This window comes from Peromyscus maniculatus, chromosome 8 (genome assembly GCF_049852395.1).
Source record: "Peromyscus maniculatus bairdii isolate BWxNUB_F1_BW_parent chromosome 8, HU_Pman_BW_mat_3.1, whole genome shotgun sequence".
Lineage (NCBI taxonomy): Eukaryota > Metazoa > Chordata > Mammalia > Rodentia > Cricetidae > Peromyscus > Peromyscus maniculatus.
Genome location: NC_134859.1, coordinates 39,615,311 through 39,633,969, shown reverse-complemented (window position 1 = coordinate 39,633,969; position 18,659 = coordinate 39,615,311). Strand labels below are relative to the sequence as shown.

The window sequence follows — 18,659 nt, the reverse complement described above, 5'->3', positions numbered from 1 at the left end:
CTCTCTGGCCCCTTCCCTTTTTTGCATGAAGTCATTAAAGTTATGGCAGGGTTTGTTTTTGTTATTTTTGTTTTGTTTTGGGGTTCAGGTCTTTTTGGCTTGTAAAAAAAAAATCTATTTCTGCAATTTAAAGATGGAATGTAAAATTTCTGTGCTGTATATAAAAGTATATTTATTGAGCCATCCATAGACACATATCCATGCCAATTCTAATGAAAAAAATTAAAGTTTTCTGAAATTTTCTGTGATTAACTCCTGATTATTAGACTTCACCAATCTTGTGAGAACTTCCGAAATCCTACAGTTACCCCCAGAGAAGAACCTGTGTATAACCTATGAAGCATTTCACTAGGACTTCATAGTGAGAAATGAGAACTCATTTGTTTAGTCAAGAATATTTATTGGTAGATACCACTGGGGGTTAACGAAGGTGACTCACTCACAGATCCTGCCACAAAGAGCTTACAGTCTATGGGGGTGGGAAGAGAGAGAAAACGCATGTGGGGTACAAGGCGGGGGCTGCTTCAGAAAGATGAATCTGATGGAGCGGAGACCAGTGACGTCATGGAGGGGGAGGGTGCGGTGTCAAGTCTGTTGAGGTAGTTTGATGGGACTTTTCTGAAGAGTGGATGCAGGTTCGAAGAAGGAAGCAGGAAGGAGGGATGCAGGGAGGAAGAAGGGAAACTGACCACTCCCTTCTAGCAGGGCGGAGCATGAGTTTGTGAGAAATCAGTTGTCCCGCAGGGACAATGCCTACAATGGACAAAGGACATCCAGGAAGAATACTCAGACCACAGACTTCCTCCTCAATAGACCCCCTACTTCCACCCACCCACCCCAGTCTTCCAAGAATTTTCTGTACTGAAATGTCACACAATCTGAAATTGATGGAAGGCTATCTCCGGTCACTGACTCAGCCATCACTTAGGGACTTCAAGGTAGGTGCCTCCCCATGGGATACAGAAATTAAGCATCTGTTCTCAGTTCCCTAAGAACTTAACACAGTGGTAAAAAGCTAATTCCAACTCCAGGCTGAACCATGAGAAAGAGTCCTCCAGGAAGACACTACTTATGACAATGAATGGGACAGAACTTTGAATAGGGACAAAACAAAATGAAAGGGAGGTGAATTTGTTCACTTACAATTCTAACAGTGAACTGGGTCTTGACAAAAACTGGTGTGAAACAGAGATGTGGCTGGGGACACATGCCCATGTTCAGGGAAGAGAAGGCACGGGAAGCTATGGGCTCAGCATGTCCAGGAATACCATGGGGACTCTTGTCATTCCACGAGCTGGAGCCTCACCTCACGAGTGAATCATGTGAAAAAGAACAGCAGGCCGTGGATACATAACATGGCACATACAGCCTGGCAGGAAGGGGACAGAGCAGAGCTCCTGCCCCAAACACTGCCCCTGGGGACTCAAAGCACCAACACACCAAATACAGAATGCTGAAAGACCTCAGAGAACATGGCAGCTGAGTTTCAGCTCTTAAAGCATCACATTAGCAAGGCTGGAGAAATTGTCCATTCTGTAAAATGCTTGCCACACAAGCCTGAGGACCTGAGTTCAGTCTGCAGAACATAAATAAAAGCTGGGTGTCGGGGGACACACTTGTAATCCCTGCATTGGGGAGGCAGACAGGTAGATGCCCTGAGCTCACTGGCCAGCTACCTAGCCTAATGAGAGCAACAAGTCCCAGTGAGAAAGCCTTATTTCAAAGAACAAGGTAGAGCTTGATGCCGGCTTGCACACCTCAGTGACTCCAATCACAGACTCAGCCATCACTTAGGGACTTCAATGTAGGTGCCTCCCAGTACACCTACTCAGCCTCCTGAGCACCAGGATTGCAAGTGTGTCACAGGCCCAACATCTGACAGGCAGAGGGAGATGGATCTCTGAGTTAAAGAGGAGGCTAATCTATGTAGCAAGTTCCAAAACTACAGCTACATAGTGAGACCATCTCAAAAAAAAAGTGGATGACTCCTGGGGACACTCAAGGCTTTCACAGACACACACCGCACAGACACACCTGTACCCTTCCCCCCACCTTTCTTAACAAAAAAAACAGCTGGCTGAGACAATAAATGCATCCATCTCTAAGGGGAGTGGGGGCAGAACACCAGTTCTATAAGCAATCAGTGAGTTTACTTTCCTAAAAGAACAGGGGCGCTACTGTGTTCTGAATGCTACAGCAACTCAGGTCTGTGCAGTGGCGATCCCGCTCTAGGAATACCTGGTTCACAGGCACTCAGCTGGACATGGGCTCCTGGTTCAACACATTAGGTACTGCCTAGAAACCCCACCTGTTCCTGGAAGCCCTGCTCACTCAACTGCTTCATGCCGTATCTTCCCCTTGTTGTTGTACCATAATCCACAGGGTAGACATGAAAATTAAGTGAGTTCACTTGTTCCTTGCTGCATTGTCTTTGAGACAGGCTCATGGTTTGTAACAGAGGTTGGTTTTGAACTCACAATCCTCTTGCCTCGGCCTCCTGAACACCAGGATTACAAGTATGTGCCACAGGCCTTTATTTTAATTATCCAATTCCCACTGCTCCAGAGCAGCAGCTGGGAATGGAAGAACATGGGAACACCATCTCACCATGAAAGCAAATAAACAGTTTTGCTTAAGATTTACTTACGTCTGACAAAAACTCGGAGCTGGAGAGATGCCCAGTGGCTAAGAGCATTTTGCTGCTCTTCCAGGACATGGGTTCGGTTCCCAGCACCTATGTAGGAAGGCTCACTTACCTATAACTCCAGCTCCAGGGAGTCATCAACATCATCTGGCCTCCTAAGTCACCTGCACACACATGGCCAACATTCACACAAACATACACACATGTACAAGCACCTATGTAGGAAGGCTCACTTACCTGTAACTCCAGCTCCAGGGAGTCATCAACATCATCTGGCCTCCTAAGTCACCTGCACACACATGGCCAACATTCACACAAACATACACACATGTACACATAAATAAAAGACGACTAAGACTCACTTGGCTAAAAAAAAAAAATCCATCACAGGTCCAGGTTAAGACTCCCCTCAATAACAAAGAACTATCCAGAGTCATCCCTACAGATCAAATCTTAATTTGATCTGAGGCTATAAGAGTCAGCCTCATACATACAGAAAAACCCTGTGCTTTCTACGTGGCGATGAACACCTGCCTCTAAGCACTGAGATTTAGGATTCGAGTGGTGTCAGTATTGACATCCAGATTCTCAGCAATGTAAACTGTGCTGCCAAGTCCCATCAGGCCCATGCCCTTTCAAAGCACATCCCCATCCCAATCCCACTGCTGCGAAGCGGGACTAGTCACAAGCAATTCAGGCATACTGCTACATCCCTATACACACGCACACGTGCACTCACACATGCACACACGCAATACAGAGAGGTCATGGACATCTACACTTCCCACTTATCTGAGGCCAAAGAAACAGGACTTCTTTCTCCTGATCCCACCACCATTCCATGTACCCACAGGAAACTGTTATTTCTCAGATCAATCCTGATCACCCTTGACCCACAGAGAATATGAGGGGCAGTGCTGATCCCAAGACATCTCCTCACCTTGTACTGCCAAATGTCAATAGCCTCAGTAGGTTAGTACTCCTGGCGAGGGAGAACTTCCATCTGACTTAGTACAATTGTGAAAATCATTTTTAGATTTACCCCGAGTTACTGAAACTTAGAGACAGACCTTATTACATAGGTCAGACTGGCCTTGAACTTGAAATTTTCCTGTGCCTGTGGCTCTCTAGTATCTGAGACTACAGGCCTATGCCAAAGTGCACCGCCTCTATTTTTTTCAGAAGTAATCTAGGGTTCCTTTTTTCTTTGGCTGCCTTTTTGTTTTGATTTTTGACAACGTCACACTATGCAGCCTTGGCCAGACTGGACACTGCTTCATAAACCAGGTTAGGCTCACACAGATCTACACACTTCTGCCTCCTGAGTACTGGGACTAAAGTCATGTACCACTGTTGTCTTTCTTGTCACCAAAATCTTTATGTGATCTACTTCTGTAGTAGTATATGCTGAATACTTTCCTATAATCACTGGCCTAAAACAAATGAAAATATTTAAACTAACCCTAAAACAGTCATGTGACTCAGCTACCTCACATATAGATGCTGCCAATATTCAGATCTGTGAGGTACTGAGATCAGACCAATAACTTTATCATTTTCACCCAAACTACCCTTTCTAACAACAAAACTGTAACACTTACCCATCCATGACAGTTCTCAAAACGAACATGAGAGGGCTAGGGAGATGACTGGCAGACGTGCTATGTGCAAGTGTGAAGACTTGATTAATCCCCAGAACCCACAGAAAAGCCAGGCGCGGCTCATGTCTGCAGTCCCTGTACTTACAGCAAGATGAGAGGATCCCTGGGAACTTGTAGCTAGGGGCCAGTTGGCCTGGCCTATGCAAGAAAGGACAGACTGTCTCCAACAGGGTGGAATATAAGGACTGCACCCAATTTGTCCTCCGATATTCACAAGTACGCTGTGGTACACCCATGTGTGAATAGACCCCCCATACATACACACACATAAAAAACATTAGGAAAAGTCAGATTTGACAATCTGGTTATCCACACACTGAAGCTGTGTAAACACAACCTTCACCCATCTCACACACACCACTCAACACAATACTGTGAAGTGAGTTTTAGCAGTCTACATTGCCAGATGAAGTTTTCTTCCAGAAATATTTTAATAAAAATTGGCCTTTTCCAAGAAACACCCACTGCATGTCCATCAGTAAAAGAGAACCGTAACAAAATAGAAAATTTACCATATGGCTATGATTTAAAGAAAAAAAAATATGCAGACCCTGGAGCACATTAGCCAAGTCCGAGATTCAAGCCAAATCCTTCTGACGGGCCCCTCAGGAACCCAGATAGACAGCAGAGTAGAACGTGGCCATCAGCCACTGAGGTCAGAGGCCTCGCAGAAGCACCTTCCTCAAAAGCGGTCCAGTCTGAGGCGTGATTTTAGGATAAGGCAGAACAATGTTAACACGACACATACACGTGATCCAAAAAAAAAAAAATTCTACAGTTCCCCCACATACTCTGAATCTGAACACAAATCTAGAATCTTTATTACTTTTCTTTAAACAATTGTCAGGACCAGAATCAAAGATAAATAGAAGGCACAGTTTTGCTTGGTTTTGTTATCAGATTGGGGGTTTGTTTCCTCATGGGGATTTTTTTGTCCTTTTTTTTTTCTTTTCTTTTTTTTTTTTACAAATACAAATAAAACATGAAAAACTCTAGTTCAAAAAAAAAAAAAAAACCTAACAGTTCAACAAAAAATCCTTAGCTGCGTTCTAGACATTGAGAGGCTACGTCACAATTTAAAATCCAATGGTAAAAACAGAGGTTTAGAACTGTTTGGTAATCACATGTCAAAAGAACAAAGTTCTGGAAACACCTTTTATTCAGTTAGCCACACCAGCAGGGACCCAGTGGCAGTTGCCAAAAGGCAATTTTTCCACACCAGAAAGGAGTCGTGACTCTCGACAGGTAATATGGATTTTCCTGCTTCCAAAGTGTTTATCAAATCCTGTGTCTCCCAACAAATGAAACATCCACTGTCAGTGAAAAGCGAGACGCGCTCCTTGGGGAATGGCTGTTAAACTCCAGTCTGTATCTGCGGTGTGGCAGGAAGGCGAGCCTCCCCTCTTCTTTAAAAACCTACTCCTCCTAAAGTATCGTTCCGGAAAACTGGAAGTGAAGGACTAAAAGGTCAGGGAGGAAAAGGGGGAGTGGGGGGGGGCACACACCATGAACACAAGCGAAATTAAAATTGTACAAACTCGAGCAGTTTATAATAGACTACTCTGAGACACCAAAGGCTGGTTGAAGGAATTCACCATTCTGCAGGAGCCAGGGCTGTGTGCTGTGTGGAGATCTGGGCCAAGCAATTCACTGCCTTGGAGTTGTAATCCCCCTGCCCACACCAAAGCCTGGTTTCTGCACCATGCCTCCTCGGGGAAGGCCTCTCATCCCACCACTCGGCCCACCACGGGGGCCTCCGGGTCCCCGAAGGCGGTTATCCCTGCGGTCTCCTTCCCTGGCAGCACGGGTCTTCTTCTCTTCCACGTTCAGACGGACCGCACCTCGGAACATGATGGGCTGTGAGGAACAAGGAAAGCACACACTGAGACTAGCTCCTGACTGGGAAAGGGAACAAAGCCTCCCTGAAGAGAAGCAGCTTCACCCAGCTCACAAACCTGCTTCCCTGTTGAACGCCCTGTTACCAGTACATGCCTATGAGGTGAGTAGAAAAGAGGCAAATTGAACAGCCCTGAAACACAAGTAACTCACTAGTAACTAAAGCAAACTTCAGGTAAACGATGACATAAAGATGCCTCCTCAGGCTGGGCCGTGGTGATGCATGCCTTTAATCCCAGTACTCGGGAGGCAGAGCCAGGTGGATCTGTGAGTTCGAGGCCAGCCTGGTCTACAGAAGTAGATCCAGGAAAAGCGCAAAGCTGCACAGAAAAACCCTGTCTCCAAAAACAAAAAAAAGATGCCTCCTCAGCTTTGGGGTTACTGGGCAGAATACGGTACCTCAAGTAAAAACATCATGAAACTGACTTAAATAAAATGAGAAAACAGCTCAACGATAAGAAAGTAAGGCACCTGAAGAAGAATGTGAACAGGGCCTCTTGGATGGAAAGTGATATTCAATGAGCTAGTGCTGAACCCACAAAAAGAGGAAAAAAAAAAAAACAAACAGACTATGAAGTGAGTGCAGAACCTTCACCCACACAGCAACATGGAGAGAAGGTCGAGAGCACCTCAAGTGTCACCTGCCAGTACAATTGGAGTTATCAAAATAGAGAACTCCAGTTCTACCAACCGGAGGCGGTGGTGGCGCAGCCTTTAATCCCAGCACTCGGGAAGAAAAGGCAGGTGGATCTCTGTGAGTTCGAGGCCAGCCTGGTCTACAGAGCGAGATCCAGGACAGACACCAAACTACACAGAGAAATCCTGTCCCATAAACAAACAAACAAATAAATAAATAAAAGATAACTCCATTTCCAGGGATGTTCCCCCCACTTTTCTCACTTCTGAGGGCACTGCACACACCTGGCACACATATATCAATGCAGACAAAACACACAGAGATGCAAAGTTGCTTACCCTGTTGTTAAGGACCTTCTGAACAGGCTCAGAATCATCAAACACAACAAAACCGAAGTTGGGTAACTTCCCACCACTGTTAATGCGCAGCTCCACCACGTTCCCATAATCTGTAAATGCAAAGAGCTCATGACTTCTCTGCAGACACCCAGCTTACCCAGCACTCGGTTTCACATCAAACAAAGATGTGCTATGAATGGAAAATGCACACTTGATTTCAAAGATGTCACACTAAAATGCAAAGAGTTCAAATGCCCCTCAGATGAATCTCACAACCAAGATCTAAGTGTTTCAGGCTATGGGCTTTGTGAATTTTAGATCTTGGAGAGAGGACCCAAGGGTAAAAGACAATGCATTATGTCTCACATGATCCTTACAGGCCACTGTAAAGAGTTTTATACAACACTACATGTAGTATACCTACATCTCATGATACTGAGGTCAGAGTGGAATTTTCCACTTGATGCCATGCTCTAGGGAAGTGGTAGTTATGACATCCGTTATTTTGGAGTAAAACTCATGTTTGTGGAAGTGAAGGTTCACTCAAGCACTGGACTAAACATATCATTAAGTCTCTGCTCCTTGCCACTAGAAGAGCTGACACTACACCTGTGCCTCCACTGTGTGAGGCTGCTTAGGAAAGAAATCAGGACACGGAGACTCAGCACCTACTTTGGAAAAAGTCCTTCAGTTCCGACTTGTCAACCTCATGTGGCAGGTTCCCAATGAAGAGCTGGTGGCTGTCAGGGTGCCTCACCATCCTCCGAGGCTCCACATCCCCTGCTTCACCAGCCTCACGGACTTGAGAGACAAAACAGACTCTCAGAGACTCTTCATGAACAAGTTTCCCTCCGCCCCAAACCAAGTTATTCCACCACCTGAAGCAGACCCAGAGAAGTTGTTCCCATCTCAAACCACCAGCTAGACAAGTCTCCAAAGCTCTTACTTGGCCGGGGTCCCCTCTGAGGAGGGATATTGATCCGTTGCTCTCGAACTCTCTGATCTCTCTGAGGCCTTTGTGGTGGAATCTGAGACTCAGGCTTAGATTCTGGACGGGGCTAAAAAAGGTTACTGATTACCCTTTGCTTATCTGATATTTTCTTTTAAAACAAACTTAATTACATTTATTGTGTGTAAGTGCAGACATGCTATGCACATGCCATACACATACAAGTAGGTCCCACATATCCAACTCAGGCTATGAGACTTGGTGCCTTTATCCACTAAGCCATCTCACCAGCCTCGTTATTTCTTCCTCTCCTATGTGTAGGAGCATTCTGCTTGCATGCCTATCTGTGCACTATGCATATGTTTTGGGTTTTCCTCTCCTATGTGTAGGAGCATTCTGCTTGCATGCCTATCTGTGCACTATGCGTATGTCTTGGGTTGGAAAAGGCCAAAAGAAAGCACTAGATGCTGCAGATTGAACCCAGGTCCTCTGCAAGAGCAGTAAGAGCTCTTAACCACTGAGCCATAATCCAGCCACCTACCCATACACATTTCTTAAACTTTAAAAAAATTATATATGTAGGGCAGGAGAAGAACATTAAGAACCAAAGTTCGATTCCCAGCACCCCCTGGTTGCTCATAACTATAAATGCAGTCCCAGGGAATCACTATGCCCTCTTCTGGCCTCCAAGGACAGCAGATAGGTACATGATGCACAAATATACTTGTAGGCAAAATAACCATACCCAAACAATAAGAATAATTTTTTTAATTATGTGTTTCTGTATGAATCTCTGTGCAAAGTACATGCATTGTCTATAGTGGCCAGAAGAGGACACTGGATCCCCGAGGACTGGAGTTCCCATGTGGATGCTGGGAATTGATCCCCATTTAGGAGCAGTAAATGCTCCTAACAGCTGAGCCATCTCCTGCCCCACCCCCACCCCCGGTCTATTTTCTTAAACAAAATTATTAAGCTAGAAAATAGCAATTCTGGCTCCAAGGAGGATAGGTAGCTGCTCCCTGAGGATCACTGACTAGCTAACCTCACCCAATCTAAGAGCTCCAGGTCTACAAAGACCCTGTCTCAAAAACAAGAACTAAACAAAACAAAATACCAAAGTGCACAGCTCCCGAAGAACATCTGGTGTTGGCCTCTGGCCTCTACATGCATGCACAGACCCATGTGTCCACCCTCATAGAAAGAGAACGTCATATAAACCAAAAAAGGCCCTGCTTTCTGGCCAAGTGCTACTCTAGCTACTGCATAGTTCACCACACTAGTAAAACACCACCACCTGCTAGCCTCTCCCCTTCCCTGTACACCAGGATCCCATTCTCAAAACCTAACAAAGCAGTTAAGTCTACCCCAAGTCCTAGATTCAGACTCTCACCTGTGAAGGCGGCACTTTTACCACATGAGGTGGTGTCCCTGTCACTGGAACAGCCCCACTGGGAGGAAGGTTCTTACTAGTCACAGATGCCCAAGAAAACGTCTAGGGAAGAAGAACAAGACACATCAGAGCAACATAGTCATTAATGTCATACACCTTTCTGCATCAATCACAGGCAGAGTCTACAAGCATGTGCCAGCTTATAAACAGTACAGCTTACAAAACTGTCTTGGAAGCAGTCAAGCATACCCACCCCTACAATCCCAATACTTAGGGGACTAAGAAAGGCTAGCCTGGGCTACACACACTGAGACCAGCTCAAAGTCAACCAAAGAAATTACGATTGAGAAAAAGAGATTTTAAAAACTAGCTGAAGGCTAGGTGCAGGTGTTTAATCACAGCCCTTGGAAGGCTGAAGCAGGTGGATCTCTCTCTGAGTTCAACACCAGCCTGGTCTATAGAGCATAGCCAGGGCTACACAAAGGACCTGTCTCAAAAGACCAAAACAAATAAACAAATTAGTAGAGAGTGAGGATGTGGCTCACAGTCCCCAGTGTCTTCAAAGTCAGGCCTGATGGGACATAACTACATTCTAGTTCTCAGGAGAGGGAGGTCAGAGGATTACTTTGAGGCCAGCCTAGGAGACATGAGAATCAGTCTCAAAACAGAAAGAGCTCTGGAGCGGCCAATGCTAGGACACTGCACATCTACCAACACCCTAGGACTGCTCTTCAGCACAGGAAGGAACACAGTGCTAAGCCACAACCCATACCCTCAAGTCCTCCTGTGCTGGGGCGACATCTGCTGGGGCCGGGGAAGTGCTCTTTTGCACGTCCTCCGGAGCAGCTTCCTCCAGTGCAGGCTCAGGCTTGTCCTCTTGGATGTCAGGCACAGGTTCCGGTTCTGGCTCCGGCTCCGGTTCTGGCTCTGGCTCCACAACAGGTTCCTCTAAATGCTCCTCCAAGTCATTGCTGTCACGGGAGAATTTGAGAAACGTAAGCCTGTCTCTATGACTCACCCAGACACTTCCAGCCACCTATGACATAAGATGAAGGTCTCAGGACAAGAGCTTGTTTGCTAAATTCTGATGAATCAAGTGCTTCTCAGTTAGCTTATTTATATGGATCACAGAACCATTGTATTGAATGGAGAAAGATCAAAATCTCTGATCTCTGAGGCCTAGCTCAAGCACAGCAAGGCTAGAAGCCAGCTAGCTTCAAAATCCAAGATAGCAAATGTTACTATCTATGGCTTTAGCCACAAAGCAGCTCCCATAAAAAACACACAAGGGGGCTGGAGAGACGACTTAGATGGTTGCTCTTCCCCAAGGTCCTGAGTTCAATTCCCAGCACTCACACAGGGCTCACAATGTGAGTTGATACCCTATTCTGGTGTACAGACATATATGTAGACAAAACACCCATATACACAAAATACATAGATAAATCTTTTTTTAAAAAGCCACAAGGAATTCTGGGAGAGAAGACATCAGTTACACCTCCAAACAGTGGTTACATTTCCACACCAGTTGCTAACACACACTGTCCCTGGCCATTTTTTTCCTCTGGCCATGGACCTCAGTAGGTCTGTGGTTAAACACATTCTCCACTCTCAGCCAGAGTGAACAGGTATGACCATACTTTGATAAAGGTCTGAAAGGGGCTTTGAGCACTGAGTATTGACACATGGGACATCCATGGCAACAGTACACATTTTGGCCCATTAAAAACATTTCTGCCCTAGGGGCCAGAACAATAAAAAAAGCAAAGACAACACTATACTCATTGAGGTCATGAAAAAAAATTTTAAAAAGGGTGTAACCCAAAGTTTGCCTTAAAAATTATTTTTTAGGCTGGGCAGTGGTGACACATGCTTTTAATCCCAGCACTCGGGAGGCAGAGGCAGGCAGATCTTTGTGAGTTCGAGGCCAGCCTGGTCTCCAAAGCGAGTTCCAGGAAAGGCGCAAAGCTACACAGAGAAATCCTGTCTCAAAAACTAAAAAATAAAAATTATTTTTTATATGTCTATGTATGTTTCTGAGTGTATACACATCCATGCCAGTGCCTCTGGAGGCCAGAAGAACACATCAGAACCCCTGAAACTAGAGTTAAGAGTTTCTAAGTCACCATGTGGGTGGTGGGAACTAAGCTCAAGTCTTCTGCAAGAGCCACAAGTGCTCTTATGGCAGCCGAGCAGTCTCTCCAGCCCCAGGACAGCCTTAACAATCTTTACTGCACTGACTTACGGGGAGGAGGGCTGCACACGTGTCCTGGCATACCCACGGAGGTCAGAGGACAGCTTGCAGGAGTGAGCTCTCCTTCCATCATGGGTGTTTCAGGAATCAAACACAGGTCATCCTGAGCCACCCCGCCTTCTCTGAGCCATAGTACTACTGGGCTGTGAAACTTCTCATTATTACTAGTTAGCTTACGGGTTTGAAATTTTATTCATCTAGTTAAGTAAATTCTTCCGATACTTGTGTGCACACCTGTAAGCCCAGCATCTAGAAGGCTAGGACAGATGATCGTAAGAGTTCCAGGCTAGCCTGAGCTAAGTGAGCTCCTATCTCCACGACAATTAGTAACCTGAACCAAAAGTAACTCAAACATTATCTAAACAGTTTTCATAGTATATGCCATAAAAATAAACAAGTTGCATATTGCTATCTAGTCAGAAATAACAAAACATTTTTCTAGAAAATTACCATTGCTTTCCTCATTGGAGAGTCTCATTCCAAAGGCCCTCCAGGATATGTTCAAATTCACAGCAATCCTCTCACCTCAGACTCTGGAACAGTGGGATTACAGGTATCTCTCCACACCCAACTTAGGCAGTGCTAAGAATCAAACCCAGGATCTGGGGCATACTAGGCAATCCCTCTACCCACTGATACAGACACCCAGCCCCTGCTCATTGCCTAAGATTAATCCTTAGAAAACATGTCTGCTCCAACACAATTCAACTTCTTGTTGCAAGTCTAGGCACGTGAAGAGAAGTTCCCTTACCTGACAGTCTGATCATAGAAAGTTCCAGAATCATCAGGCACCACCTCAGGTGTCTGCTGTCTTTCTTCAGGTTCTTCTACTTCTTCCTCAGATTCTAAGAGGAAAATGTGTAAAATAATTATAATCACTCTAAACCCACAAGTTCCTTAATTTACAGTTTCTACTACAGACACAAAGAAAAACACAGGAAAGAAAGCAGGGCACTTTGGTAAAGTCAAGGCACAGACTTTAAGGGGAAAATTAAGCATTTTAATTAACCACAGACTCTTTAAAAAGGAAAAGGCTCTCTGCTTCCTGTGTGTTGATGCAATGTGACGGGCCAGCTTCCTGCTCCTGCCACATGCCCTATTTGCCTGTCACCATGCCTCCCCCACCATGGCGGACCTGTCCCCCTTAAACTGTGAGTCAAAATAAACCCTTTCTTTCCAAAGTTGGGGTATTTTTATCACCACAAGAGAGACATTTGTAGGATTTGTAATTGCTCTGAATTCTGGGATAGGTAGGGAAGGTTTCTGCACTGGGCTCCTCAGCCTCCCATCTGTCTTAGCTGAGAAAATCAAGTACACAAAAGGAATGAAGAGTGATCCCCAGAGCACCTGTGTTTATTACAAAGGCCAGCCCGGAAGGAACTCATACAGCCAAGTAAACTGTGGGACTAGAGAACGAGCTGGCATGTGAATTCAGTCCTTGCCCACTGCTGTGGTCACATGGTTCTCATCAGGGTGGCCTACACCCCAGAGGAAAACGGTGGGTCTGGGAACCTCTCAAATCTATACCCTTAAAAGTGACTCCCCTTTCCCAGGGATTCAGTTAACAGTAACAAAGACTGATGCAAAAATCCCTTCTCAAAGAAAATGTCAGCTTTTGTGAGGAACACTGTGGAACGAGCTCAATAAAGTGAAAGAAAAAAAAAAAAAAAGGCAAAAAAAAAACCACAACGTGCGTCTGCAGCAGGCCACCCCACCTTGTTAGCAGTCACCTAGCCTATAGGATGGAGGAGTGGACCTAACAGGCCTCTATTTAGAGCCGGGTGGGACACAGAGACTACTCTGCACACTCCACCCTGTCCTTTCTTCCAGCCGTTATCTACACCAGCACACAGCTTTAGAACGGCATTCGCTGCAGAGAAAAGGCAGGCTCCTCGACTGCCCACTCTACAGAACTGGGGCTCCGTGAGGAGGCTGCACACCTCACCAGCACTCAGAGCAGCACGGGTGTGCCAGGCTTTCTGCATGGTGTCTACACTGACCCAGGAGAAACTGATCATTCACATTAACTAAGATAATCCTTGCAGATCCCATGCCGATAAGACTCATTAATAAAATACACATTGTAACAAAAAACATTCTCATAAGTCAACCTAATGCCATTCACAAATTCCACACAAGTAACTGGTCTATAGCTTCACACTTACCCTCCTGAGGCTCGGTGACAAAGCCACCAAAGACCTCATCTTGGTATCTGAAGATGTCGTTGTGAACATAGAATTTGTTGGCAACAGAGCCCTGCAATGTCAGCAACAAGTTTTCAGTTATTCAGACTTATAAAAACCTGGATCATGAGCATTCATCTCTCTACTTCCTGCTTCCGATGCACTGTAGGCAGCTGCCTCCCATTCCCACTGCCTGACTTCACTGCCATGATGGACTGCACCCTTCCTTCCTTTAAAAACCAAAAACCAAATCCCTACACCAGCAGCTCTCAGCTACAGGAGATTTTGCCCCAGCTGACATCTGGCACCATCTAGAAACATTTCTGTTTTAACAATGGGGGCTGATACCTGCTAAGGCAAGAACAGGGAGAGCACTAAAATGGTAGCAGCACTCACGCCAGCAGATGCCATCTGTGCCAAGATTGAATGCCCTACTGTGTGAAATCCTGTTCATACAGTTGTAAAGAACCACGCAGACATATTGTTAAAATATTCATCCTTACCACCAGATGGTCACTCACATAGGAAAATAAAAAAAATCAGTAAAACTCTTGCACAGGATGCCAAAGACTTTTCGACCATTTAGAGGCACTGTAGTCTCAACTCAAGGAGGTATTTAAATGCCCTAACTCTTAGGTAAGAACATTAATCCAAGAACAAGTACTTATGGTAATAAAACTCAAAAGATTTCTCATGTGGGTTTAGACACACTTGAGCCCAAATTCAATCATCTTATTTATTGGCTGTTCAATTTCTAAGGTTATTCTCTCAACCACAAAAAGTGGGATATCAAAACATACCATAGTACTTGGTGTATTGAGATGGTTTATGCAACAATACATTTTCTTAAGGGAGATAAATGCTTCCATTGAAAGACAAAAAGGAACTATGATGAGCCTGTAATTAGCAATACAAGGCTGTAAAATTCTCCCCATACAGAAGTCATCAGTCTCCCGCCTCCTTCTGAGACATCACCTCTTGGTTTACTGTAGACTGACCTCAAGCTAGCAAACCTCCTGCCTCAGCCTCTCAAAAGCTAGAATTGCTGGACTGGAAGGATGGCCCAGTGGTTAAGGGCATTGGCTGCTTTTGCAGGAGAACCAGGCTCTGGTTCCAGCACCCACAGGGAGATCCACTGCCCTCTTCTGGCCTCTGAGCACACTGTGTGAATGCAGACAAAACACCCCCCACACGTAAAACAAAAAGGTTTTAAAACTGGAATTACATGTATGCACCAGCATGACTGTCGAGTATTTTACACTTTAACGTAAGTATTCCTTCAAAAATCTCGACTACACACTCAATGGTGGTACATACCTGCAATCCTAGCTCTTGGGGGGCTGAGGCAGGAGGATTTCTGTGATGTCCAGGACAGCCTGAGCTACATAATGAGGTTCTGTCTCAAAACAAAATATCTGCCAGGTGGCAGTGGTGCATGCCTTTAATCCCAGCACAGGCAGATCTGAGTTTGAGACCAGCCTGGTCTACAGAACAAGTTCCAGGACAGCCAGGGCTACACAAAGAAACCCTGTCTTAAAAAGGCCCCATCCACCAAAAGTTCTTTTAAAGATAGGGATAGTGATTTCACTATCCTAAACAGAATTTTCTTTAGATGAATGCTGGAGAAAACATTTATTCAGCAAGTCCTTATAAGGAGATTCCACACTTCTGCAGCTTCCCGCCCCTGTTCTCTGAAGGCACAGATGGCATCCCTCATCATCCACCTGTGGAACCTTCAGAAGCCTAACTACAAAGAACCACCATGAACAAACGGAACAAGTTAATTCCCAAACAGGGCTTAAGGAGCCAGGGCCAGCACAAGGACATAAGCATCCTGTCTGTGCCCACACCAGAACAGGACAGCACAAAGGGTTCCCACTGACTAAGCCCAGGACATAGGGATATGCTGAAGAGTTATTAATGAATCATAACTCACTAAATATACTAGAAATACATGAATGATGGTGGGGGGTTTCTTTATAAGATAATGCCAATGAATGAACACAGAGTAATGGATGGGACCAGACATTCCCATCTGTCATCCTTGCACTCAGCCAAGAGCCTCCCATGAAGACCAATGACAGCATACAAAACTGATAGCGAGCATCATGTCTATACAGGATCCAAGAATTGGTCACAACTTATAAACTAGATACGAAAGCTACCTGACTTCAGTGGCAAGACCTGCACACATTACCTGGGAAACCAGAGCCACTAAATGGCATCATGGCACTGAATGATGACTAGAAGAAAACCACATCAAGTGTGGACACCATGTGACTGTGCTCTTCAGAACTGTCAAGGCCAAGCAAATCAGAACAGTAAGAAGGTACTACAAATGACGGAGAACCAGAGACACACTACCACAGGAACACAATGGACAGTTAGATAAAGAATCTTAGCTTGGAAAAAACAAACTACTATGGAAGACTATACTGGCACACTTCCTGAAATTTAAATGTGGATCAAGTTATACTGAGTAGTATTTCCTGAATTTGCTAACAAATTCTGTTATGGGACAGAATTCCTTGTCCTGAGAAGATGCCAGATGAATGGATACAAAGTGTCCTTCATTTCAAATGGTTTAGAAGGAAGAGATCCCCCAATAACACAGCTCCCTGGGGCCAGTGAGAACACCCTAGCTCCAGGACAGAAGGGACAAAGCAGCTCTGCCCCTGTAGCCATTCCTATAACCCTGGGCTGCCAGAAATCCAGGGACTACACAGTTTTTAGTATCTCCGTGCTCCATCACTACAGAGCCAACAGCCATCATGCAACATACCTCAGGAGCAAGGACAAAGGTCTGCATGAACCTCCGTAGAGCCTGGTTATTGTTGGACAGTAGCCCCATCACTTGGACCACTACCCCGTCGTTCAGAGTGGCGTGAGCATCCACGTGGCGGATCTTGGTATGGCAGTTGGTGAAGTTTTGTGACATCACTTTCCTGTGGATTTCCTGAGGAATGGAGGCAAGAGTCAATCCCTCAGGAACTCAGCAGTTCAGAAACTAAGACAACAGCTACCAGCACCAAAAACAGACCCTGGCAGATCCTCCAGCTCCTCCCTGTGTTCTCTTGGATCTGGTCCTTGACACTCAGCCCTACCGCCTGTTCCTGCAAGCAGTCCTTGAGCAAAGCAATCAAAGCAATCTCAAGAGCAACACAACAAGAACATCGGAAGGGCAAAAATCTGCCCCATGGATCCAAGCAGCTTGATGGTACCTAGGAGACAATCCTCTGCGCATTTCTCCAAATTAGGTCAAGCATGGAATGAAGACCCATCCTAAACATGGACAGCAGCAATCCATAAGCTAGGGTCCTGGACTGTAGAAAAGAGAAGGGGGACTGAGCACCAGCACTTCCCTTGTGCTTCTACTATATTTCTTCTCCACCATGATGGAACACACCCTCAAACCCTGAGCCTCAATAGCCCTTCTTGCCTAAGCTGCTTCTGCCAGGGGTTCTGCCTCAGCAGTGAGAACAGCATGTTAACACAACCAGACTTCTCTAGTACTGCAATTAACACCTTAAAATTACACAATACCCAGTCATACCTAGAGAGAGAGAGAGAGAGAGAGAGAGAGAGAGAGATTGATAGATAGAAAGACAGACAGACAGATTGATAGATCCCAGGCTGGTGAGGTGGCTCAGCAGGTAAGGGTGTTTGCTATGGGGTCTGACCATAGTCATGTGATCTCTAGGGCCTATAAGGAGGAAGCAGAAAGCTCCTGACAAGGTGACCTTTTTGACCTCCACATGCATACCATGACAGTCATATTCCCCCAAAAATCACTAAATGTAAACATTTCAGAGCTGGAGAGATGGCTCCATGGCTAAGAGCTCTTCCTGCACTTCCTGGGACCTGTGTTCGGTTCCCAGCACCCACACAGCAGTTCAAGCACCTGCAACTCCAGTTCCTGGGGATACAAAGCACTCTTCTAGCCTCCTCAGGCACTAGGCATGTGCATGGTACACAGACATATATGCTGGCAAAACATCCACACACATATAAAAACGAAAATAAATACATCTTTAAAAGAACTTTAAAAAATAAAAATTTCCCAACACAACACAGATAAAGAGAATGCATACATTGCCGTTATAATATAGCCCAACTGTGTGTGTGTCTGTCTGTTTGTCTATCTGTCTGTGCTCCAGTTCCGCTGTTGTTACAATACAGTTCAACTGTCTGTGTGTACTCTAGTTCCAGTGATCACAGCTCAGCCCCTTAAAAATAATTGTCCTGCCACATGTATAATTCAAGCACCTAAGAAGGTGAGGCAGGAGGCTGGACAGACATACACAGCAAGCTCCTGAACAGCAAAAAACATATATCAAAAATCATGTTTCAAAAAGCTGTCTTGAGCCAGGTGGTGGTGGCGCACACCTTTAATCCCAGCATTTGGGAGGCAGAGCCAGGCGTATTTCTGAGTTCAAGGCCAACCTGGTCTACAGAACGAGATCCAGGACAAGCACCAAAACTACACAGAGAAACCCTGTCTCGAGAGAGAGAAAAAAAAGCTGTCTTGAATGAACACCTTTTTTTTGGTTTTTTGAGACATGGTTTCTCTGTGTAGCTTTGCACCTTTCCTGGAACTCACGCTGTAGACCAGGCTGGCCTCAAACTCAGAGATCTGCCTGCCTCTGCCTCCCGAGTGCTGGGATTAAAGGCGAGCGCCACCACCGCCCGGCAAATGAACACCTT

General features: G+C 45.4%; 1 protein-coding gene across 2 annotated transcripts in view; it reads right to left on the bottom strand.

The window, feature by feature from the left end:
• Positions 1-4,717: 4,717 nt before the first annotated feature.
• G3bp1 (G3BP stress granule assembly factor 1) overlaps positions 4,718-18,659 on the bottom strand; it is a 31,816-nt gene continuing 17,874 nt past the window's right edge. For both annotated transcript variants that reach the window (XM_006984883.4, XM_016003481.3), the window contains exons 4-12: positions 16,738-16,911; positions 13,938-14,028; positions 12,524-12,617; positions 10,291-10,489; positions 9,519-9,620; positions 8,123-8,234; positions 7,849-7,977; positions 7,177-7,286; positions 4,718-6,162 (exon numbers count right to left, since the gene is read on the bottom strand). In XM_006984883.4, the coding sequence (XP_006984945.1) occupies positions 5,953-6,162; positions 7,177-7,286; positions 7,849-7,977; positions 8,123-8,234; positions 9,519-9,620; positions 10,291-10,489; positions 12,524-12,617; positions 13,938-14,028; positions 16,738-16,911 (1,221 nt within the window). In that variant the 3' untranslated portion in view covers positions 4,718-5,952. The remainder of the gene's footprint in view (positions 6,163-7,176; positions 7,287-7,848; positions 7,978-8,122; positions 8,235-9,518; positions 9,621-10,290; positions 10,490-12,523; positions 12,618-13,937; positions 14,029-16,737; positions 16,912-18,659) is intronic.